Here is an 8,781-nt window from a genome sequence, read left to right as displayed (position 1 = left end):
TTTATTACTAATCTCATTTGTTCAAGCTACAGGGCCATTTTTTTGACAGTCTGTGTAGTGATGTAATATGTCTCTCTCAACAGAAACGTCATCAGCATGTTTGCAACAGCGGAGGGTCTTTTAACACAGCAGGATCACCTCAACTCTGACGGTCTGCAGGAAGTTTTTGCCACAAACCTGTTTGGTCATTTTCTCCTGGTACACACTCAACCGAACAAATCAGATAATACACTTTATTAGGCACGCCAAGACCTTCAAAGGAAATTCTGCTTTTACAAACATAATAAATGCAGTTTAACAATTAATTTAATATTTTTTTATTTATAGTGTCCCGCTTCATATTGAGGGGACGTGTCTGATAGTTCTGTAACCTTTATAACTTTCTTGCAAAGTGCATGAATCTCATTAGATTGTGCAGGTGTCACACATATTGTAACCATTTTGAACCTAGTCACTGTATTTGGGTAGTGTAAGATGGAAAAACACATATTATTGTTCAGTATGAAAGCACATCTCCACCATGTGAGAGGGACAACAGCAAACCCAAACCGGTTGAAGTCGGATCTTGCAGGTTTGACACTCTGATTTCCTTCAAGGTCAGGGAACTGGAGCCTCTGTTGTGTGAGGCGGGTCACACATCACGTGTCGTGTGGACCTCTTCAAGTAACGCCCGCCGCACTGCCTTCAGCATTGAGGATATCCAGCACAAAAATGGGACTGAGCCCTACAGCTCCTCCAAGTATGCCTCGGACATGCTCAGTGTGGCCCTCAATAGACACAAGAACAGTCAGGTTTGTTTTTGCACACGCGGCACTTGAACATCACTGCAAACGCATTAAAGCGCTTTGAAATAGCGTAATTTCACGAGAATAAGACGCCCTCTGATATAATAATGAAACAGCATACTAACTTCTGGGAGGGCTTTCTGTGTCTCAACATTTTGTTCTTTTCCACCAGGGGCTTTTCTCCTCTGTGATATGTCCAGGACTGGTGATGACCAATCTCACTTATGGCATCCTGCCCTCCTGTTTCTGGACTTTTATTATGCCAATCATGTGGTTGGTGAGTGCCATTGTTTGTTTTGTTTTGTTTTTTGGTTTTCCTGAAGCGTCACATGGTGTTTTCTATATTGAGCAGATCAGGATCTTCACGAATACGTTTACTCTTACACCACATAATGGAGCGGAGTCACTGGTATGTCACAAAGTCAAGTCACCCATCAAACGGAATGCTAAAATGGAAGATATTTTTAAACGGAAAATAATATGGACTTCCACAGCATTGGCTGTTCCTTCAAACACCAGAGTCTCTGGACCCGAGGGCAAAATATCACAGCTTGACATCAGGACTTGGAGCAAACTACACAGAACCACGGCCAGTAAGATTTCAATTATACTGATCGAGCACTTTATTTGGAAGAATAAATTTGACAACTGTGCCACCCAATGTTTCTTTTACAAATGTATTCATGCTCAATTTTGGATGGCACTGCCAGATTGAATCGAAAAGCGTGTTGAGCATTGTGGCGGTTTGTAGCACATTGTCAATCAAACCTGAAATTAGATTTGGATTTGTTCAGTAGGGCACACTCTACATTCATGAACTTTTGAATCGTAACAAAAAGATTTTTTAACTCAGTGCATTACAGTCACGAGGCTGAAAACTGAGCATTGTCTTTGGAAAAGCAGAATTTGTTCTCTGCTACTGTTGTACTGAATCTAATTAGAGGTGGCAAGTAATTCATGCTCAATTTTGGATGGCACTGCCAGATTGAATCGAAAAGCGTGTTGAGCATTGTGGCGGGTTGTAGCACATTGTCAATCAAACCTGAAATTAGATTTGGATTTGTTCAGTAGGGCACACTCTACATTCATGAACTTTTGAATCGTAACAAAAAGATTTTTTAACTCAGTGCATTACAGTCACGAGGCTGAAAACTGAGCATTGTCTTTGGAAAAGCAGAATTTGTTCTATGCTACTGTTGTACTGAATCTAAATAGAGGTGGCAAGTATCCCTCACGGAATTTGAAAATACAGCATTAACTTCCTCGAGGAATGTTTTACGTACAGTCTGTGTAACGATCCCCGGCCTGTGTTTGTATTCTGTCAGATGGACATTGACGACAGTATGTGCGAGGTGCTCTACGAGAAACTACTTGAATTGGAGAAAGACATCAGGAGACGACTCACTGACCAAAATCAACATCATTGTAATGACATAAACGTGTGTTCTAATTAATGGTAAAGTTCAGCAAAAATACCAACCATGCTCTCTTGGGTCATCCTTGCCCTGTTTTAAGCCTTTCAGGGACAGCGGTCACTACAGTGGACAGCGTATCAGGTTACAGGTTGTCATTAGTGGTGCATGAAAGAGTTAAACGAGAGGTCTGCCTGCAATAATTGCACGATGATAGTTTTTCCTCAATCGTTGGCCTGTTTTATTCACAGAAACAGCATTCAACCGAAACCAGTAAAAACCCACTCAAATTTTGAATTTTGAATCTTGTCCCAGTCCAAAACAGAAAACAAAAGCATCATTAACGCACCAGCAACCGGCTCAGTGCAGGGTCATATTATCCTTGATCTAAAACATCTTCACAACCTTGGTCAACACTACATACTGAGGTGTGTATTCTGCCCATATTTAGTCATGCTGTATAACTTTCCCATGCCTGCAGTGTAACTTTGCGTCCTTGAAGCAATCATCACTTAATATTGGTATACTCCTTACTGGAGACCTTGTAGAGACGCACAGACCATTGGAATGCGCTAGTCGATACAAGCTATGAATCGGTTGAAGAGAAAGAAAGTCTTGATACCACACCATAAATTTCGGTACCGCACTTCTGATAATATAAATAGTTGTGAATCCCTTGCTTCTTTGCACCCGTGATCCGCAGCCATTGTCTGTAAACCGCGGGTGCCCGGAATATTCTGCTAATAAACTCTTCGAAGGTTACTGTTCAGCGACTCCAGCCTGTATTTGGATAGCCAACATCCTCACCATCCGAAATTGACAAACATGCAGAGGAAGAGAAAGGCCATCTCTCCCTCAACAAAACCTGTAATGGAAATCTGTACAATTTGCTGTTTGGACGTGTTCAATAAAGTGAATAATGTATGAACTGCATTTATGATAATGGAGCTTGGGATTTATTCAACCGGGATATACATTCTTTTTGCTTAAGTTCATTTTCAGTGACATCATGCATCATACTTAATACTAATGACTCAGTCACACAACTAAAGCCAAATGGGGTTGGCTGCAGCCCACCCATGATCCAAATGAGGAGAAGTGCTATTGAAAATGGATGGGTGGATATTCGGCCAGTGGAAACCTTAGAACAAAAAAATATCTGGGTATGCCCAAAAGCTTTTTTTTAATGCCAGTCTCCCGTTGCTACTTAAGTGATCTAGTCTAAAAGCGACAAACCACCCACAAAGAGCTTGTGGATTTAAATATGAGCGAGAGCCTCATTGAAATCAGCTACACTTTTTTTTTTTTTTAACCAGAGTGACTGAGATAAGGAGCAGATTCCACAGAGGCAGACAGATGTGTTTCCGGCTGTTAGGCACCATGTCCCTGCAGACCACATCGTTGCTGCTTTTTATAAATTCCACAATCCCACCAAATCTCGGGAACAGCTGCTATGAAGTTTTCAAAGTGGAGTACTTTATTTTAAGCGATAGTTCTCAAGCTGGGGTCATGAAGAGGACACCAAAGGGGTCTGCAAAATAATTATCAAAAATTATGTCGTATTATTTGCATAGAGTACTCCCACACATATGACAATAAAACAAGTGTCATTCGGAATAAAATGTGTAATTTTACAAGAATAACGTTGTATTTTGTAAATTCTCTGGTGAAAATATGACTTTTTCCCTCAATGAACTTTGACTTTATTCTCATCAGGGTACTATACGAGTTTTTATCCAGGCAAAATAAGTTTTTGTTCTTGTCAAGATTATTACTACTATTATTGTATTACCTAGGGATGGGCGAGTACAGAATTTCGCGCCTGGGAAATTAAAAACTAAACGACTCTCCGAGAACATGAGATTGCGTCATTCCATCATGTCAATAAAAACAATGCAGGCGGGCGCGCTCGCGCTCACTCTAGCGTGCACCTCCCCGTATCCCGGATGTTGTCTGGCACCGGAAGAGAAGGGGCCGATCTCCCAGCCATCTTGTGGCAGCATCCAGCGACCAGCTCGCATCAAACCTCGTCGAATCGGCGGTGAATCCAGCTGAAGGGGCGCCATCATGCCCGGCCACCTACAAGAAGGCTTCGGCTGTGTCGTAACCAACCGCTTCGACCAGTTACCGGACGACGAGTCGGACCCCTCGGAGATCCTGAAAGCTGCCGAGAACAAGAAGAAGGAGGGGGCCGCTGCTGGCTCCGCCAAGAGCGCCGCGCAAGCCGCTAAGCAGCCCAAGAAGGAGTCGCAGAAGGACAGGAAGAACCCGCTCGTGGAGAAGAAGGATGAGTCCCAGCCTCCGGTGGCGCTGAAAAAAGATGGTAAACATCCGCCCATGTTGGTGTTTGTGTTTTTGTGATGCTCGGCTGTCCTGCTAACATGCTAGCCGCTGCTGGACAGCGTCACTCGGCGGGAGGTCAACACTGAGCCTGCCTGCCTGGTCGCTTGTTGTTAGAGGACACACGGAGGTGGAATCCTTCTGTCGTGGTTGGCGCTCTCGGGTCACTGGCAGCGACTCCGTGCAAGCCGCTATGACGGACGCATCCTTTTGGAATGTGTCCGCTAGTCGGATGCTGCTCGCTGCGCGTCTCGGCGTAAACACTGATGAGAATTCACCTTCATTGCGTGATTGGTGAATTGAAGAATCGTCTGAATCAGTGTTTGAATTTATGTTTGATTAACACCGTGCGCTACGCACAAAAGGTGAAATGCCATCCCCATCGCCCATTACAGTACAGTGAGACCTTGGCTCGGTACAGGACAATAAAATTCAAAGCTATTTTTATTTTCCGAAAGACCTATTTTACTGAATAGATAAGGAACAAAACTGTGTTTCCGTTTAGTCCAAGAATTAAGGAAGACATTTTTAAGACTTCAAAAGTGGGCAAAAATGACCTCTTGTTTCCAATTCAAAACAATGAAATGGCCGGTGATTGAGGATCTGTGAAGCGGTGTGCGGCTGTGTAGGGGCAAGTAAGATCAAATCAACACATTTCCTCTTGTGCTGCCACTTGCTGTCGACTGAAAATAAACATCACAGTGCCCAAGGGCTCAGCATGCGAAAATCCAGAAAACGGGTGAGCTCTGACTGGCGTTACCCTTTGGCACAGCGGTGTCTTTTTTAGTCAACAGCAAGTTGAAGTACAAACACAAAATGTCCGTCCCCAGAGATGGATAAAAACTGGTGAATTTTTCTGCATAATTCACATTCGATTACCAGATTTGGACACCCCGCAATAAAACTTCAAGATTTGCCAATCCTTGAGCTATTTCAACAAAAGCATGTCACGGACAGACCTATTATCAAGGCATCTGAGAACTGTTTGAAAAGTGAAACACATAGGAAGGAACACATAGGACTCCTTTAGACCCGCATCACAGAATGGACGATGTCGACCAAAGCGTTGACAAACTGTACTCCTGCTTGTGTGCGCTTGTCAGGCGTGAGGCGAGTGGGTCGACGGCCAGAACAGCAGCCGGGTCACCAGGGCTCCCAGCATCACGGCGGCCAAGTTGAGGGGCGACTCGGCGACAAGAGGCCAGACCGCAGACCCCCTCGTGAGCGGCGCTTTGAGAAACCCGCCGAGGGAGACGGCCCTGACTTCTCCGCAGACAAGTGAGAATCGCCGCGTGAACGATTATATCCGGAAACAAGCCATCACCGAAATGTATGGTTATAAAAGCATGGCTGAGCTTCTCTCACTGTTCCTTTTTCTTCAGGCCCTCCGGAGACCGGCCTCCAAGGGGACGCGGTGGCGGACGAGGTGGGCGCGGTGGACGAGGGCGGGGCATGGGCCGAGGAGAAGGCTTCGACTCGCGTGGCAAACGAGACTTTGACAGACACAGCGGCACTGACAAATCGTGAGTCTCAGTCCTGATAGATGAAGTAGATTAATTTCAGGGGCTTCCTCAGTTTACGGCGGTCCTCATAAGACATTTTGGGGGTATAAATGGGGGTAAGAAAATGTGGTCATGTGACACAAGAATATAATGCTCAGTTTTGGTGACATTAACTTTAATTTTTAATTTGATTTTGTAATATTTACGCCCTTGAAGTGAAAGTAAATGGGGGTGTCTTTGCTGAAATTAAGGCAAAGTTGGTACCATTCTGACTATTCATATGTGGTGCATAGGCCACGCCCTCCACTATTTCACTTTTACGTGAAGTATTTGTACGTATTTCAATTTTCTTCAGAATGACCTTTTTCTTTTAAAAAATGCCACCTGCCATGGAAAAAAAATAACGAGATGTCTGAAAAGCCAACATGCATAAGATGTAAAGCTTATTAAGATGTTTGCTTTTTTTCTGCAAAATCAGATGTGTTTGGCCAGAAAAGAAACAATACTTAGCCTTTGCACAAAATCTTCCAACATTGGCATAAGGGGGGAAAAAAAAAAGTAAATAGTTTTCGGAGCGACAATAGTAGTAGGACTGCACAATTAACCCAAATTTAAATTGTGATTTCCATGTGGCTTCTCTAATCAAAGAAAAACGTTTAATGTGCAGAACGGCGTGGTGCGTTTACAAGTTGTCAATGGTGCAAAAGTACCTTGAATGCATCATGTTGCTTCAATTACTATTATAGTATGTTCTATTTGACTATCTTGCGAATTAATTTTCTCCTCATCCTGTCAAGTCATACTTAAGTTGAGTTTTCAAAAATTCAAGGATCCATAGTTCAAAAGACTTTTTTTGGGGGGTGAGGGGGTCATACCAATGCACATTTCCACATGACATGGCACGAAATACTTTACGGGATGAATGTACACTGCTCGCGTTGTTATTTGACTTGTGTCATGCTCTTGCCTCAGGAATCCGAAAAGCGAGGAGAAACGTAGCGGCGCCGGCTCACACAACTGGGGAAATGTGAAAGAGGAAGCCAGGTGAAAAGAAAAAAAAAATCACTCTTTTACAAATACACACTATTGAGCTCCAAGTGTGCTGGTGGTGCATTCAAGGACACCGGGGCAGTAACTAAATTAATGTCCATGCTTTGGTCCTTAAGCGTTTAAAAGTTGTCAAACCAATTCTTTACTAATGTGCCACCCCATTAATATTAAAACATTTCCCTGAGGCCGAAGACCCCGGGGAAACGCATCAGATCACTTCATGGATTTCTTCTTCTTGTCCCTGGTTGCACCAGGACTTGAGTTTGTTGTTGGCAAGATAAGAAGATCTCTGTCTTCTGCGTCCGTGTCACAATCAAGGCCATTCATTGCCATCTGTTTCCTCGTCGGAGCGCATGCGGCCGATTGCACAAACAAACTTTTTGTTCATTGCTCAACCTTGACGAAAGTCTTCCTCGTGTTGTGGTCAAACACAAATGTCCATACTTTGCAGCTCCTTTTGGTCTTCCTGTTGTCCCAATCGCAGTGGTACCGTACCCAGCTGGCAGAATAGTTTATAGAGAATAGTTGATTCATTAAATTATGCGGGCCTCTCTTCGGTGAAGAATTTGGGGATTTTCCCAAACGGCTTAATTAATAATGCAAAATTTTTCTGTTAGCCATGCATGTCATTTACTTGCTCATAGCAGAACGGCCACAAGAGGGCGCCAGTGACTGGTTTGGCTGGCTTGTATCGGCTTCCTTCATGAGTACTCGATACCTTTACTTACCCGTCTAAGTTATACTTTTATGACATTTGATCAGGGGGGTGGAATTATTGAGTTATTTATCATATTGTGCCTTGCTTCAGTCGAGGTTGGCCAACACAAAAAGGTTTGTCTTTCAGTGAGGCCCAACCAACTCCCGCTCCTGCTACTGAGAAGACTCCGGAGGGAGAGGAACAGGCACCCGCTGGCTCTGAGAACAAGTGAGTGTTCCCTTCCTGTCAGCAAAGTCAGCTGAGAGCCTGGTATTGATGGGAGCGCTCCCAAATCAGCTTGACCAGATTTGACACTTTGGCTGTGTCCGCACCTGCCAGGCATCGATTTGCACGTTTATCCCGACATTCATCAATGACACTTATGACATAATGCGCTGGGTCCGCAGGGAGAACGAGGTGGAGGAAGTTAAACCGGAAGGACCCCGAGAGATGACCCTGGACGAGTGGAAGGCCATGCAGGACAAGGAGCGCACCAAAGTGGAGTTCAACATCCGGAAGGCCAACGAGGGCGCCGACAGCCAGTGGAAGAAAGGATACGTGCTGCACAAGTCTAAGAGTGAAGATGTGAGTACGGGCCCGCGATCTACGGTTAGCTAATTGCGAAAGACAAAAATGCAAAAAGTGCTCCTTTCAAAGTGGCCCGTTAGATGACTGCTACGTACTTCCAGATCCACTAGGCAAGTGAATTTCACATTTAAAGTGTGACATTTTTTCCAAATGTATTTGACATGTCCAATGACATTTCGTGATTTCAAATGTTGTGATTTGACCTCGAAACTGAAACCATTTGTTTGCTCACTTAATTTGTGATGATTTCAGTGTACTCATTCCCAAACTGATAAAAAGGAGAAATTAAGACCTGACATTCAAAGTTTAATGAATGCAGTTCTCCAAAAGCAGTTGCACCTGAACTGAGCAGGAACAGTGTCGACCTTTTGAGCTATTTATCCCAATCATTGCTTTTTTTTTTTTTT

General features: G+C 43.9%; 2 protein-coding genes across 2 annotated transcripts in view; both read left to right on the top strand.

The window, feature by feature from the left end:
- Positions 1-6: 6 nt before the first annotated feature.
- On the top strand, positions 7-2,280 carry LOC109521129 (3-keto-steroid reductase-like). The gene is made up of 6 exons (XM_019878792.1): positions 7-198; positions 597-791; positions 958-1,062; positions 1,138-1,194; positions 1,280-1,378; positions 2,111-2,280. Exons 1-6 carry the CDS (start codon positions 97-99, stop codon positions 2,237-2,239), a joined length of 687 nt encoding a protein of 228 aa, XP_019734351.1. The 5' UTR covers positions 7-96; the 3' UTR covers positions 2,240-2,280.
- Positions 2,281-4,117: 1,837 nt separating this feature from the next.
- serbp1b (SERPINE1 mRNA binding protein 1b) overlaps positions 4,118-8,781 on the top strand; it is a 13,768-nt gene continuing 9,104 nt past the window's right edge. The window contains exons 1-6 of the mRNA XM_019879114.1: positions 4,118-4,520; positions 5,641-5,815; positions 5,920-6,060; positions 7,012-7,083; positions 7,934-8,014; positions 8,194-8,371. Coding sequence (XP_019734673.1) covers positions 4,265-4,520; positions 5,641-5,815; positions 5,920-6,060; positions 7,012-7,083; positions 7,934-8,014; positions 8,194-8,371 — 903 coding nt within the window. The 5' untranslated portion in view covers positions 4,118-4,264. The remainder of the gene's footprint in view (positions 4,521-5,640; positions 5,816-5,919; positions 6,061-7,011; positions 7,084-7,933; positions 8,015-8,193; positions 8,372-8,781) is intronic.

The sequence above is a fragment of the Hippocampus comes genome, unplaced genomic scaffold, assembly GCF_001891065.2.
Source record: "Hippocampus comes isolate QL1 unplaced genomic scaffold, H_comes_QL1_v1.1 scaffold85, whole genome shotgun sequence".
In the NCBI taxonomy this organism is placed as follows: domain Eukaryota; kingdom Metazoa; phylum Chordata; class Actinopteri; order Syngnathiformes; family Syngnathidae; genus Hippocampus; species Hippocampus comes.
This window is presented reverse-complemented; position numbering and strand designations above follow the sequence as displayed.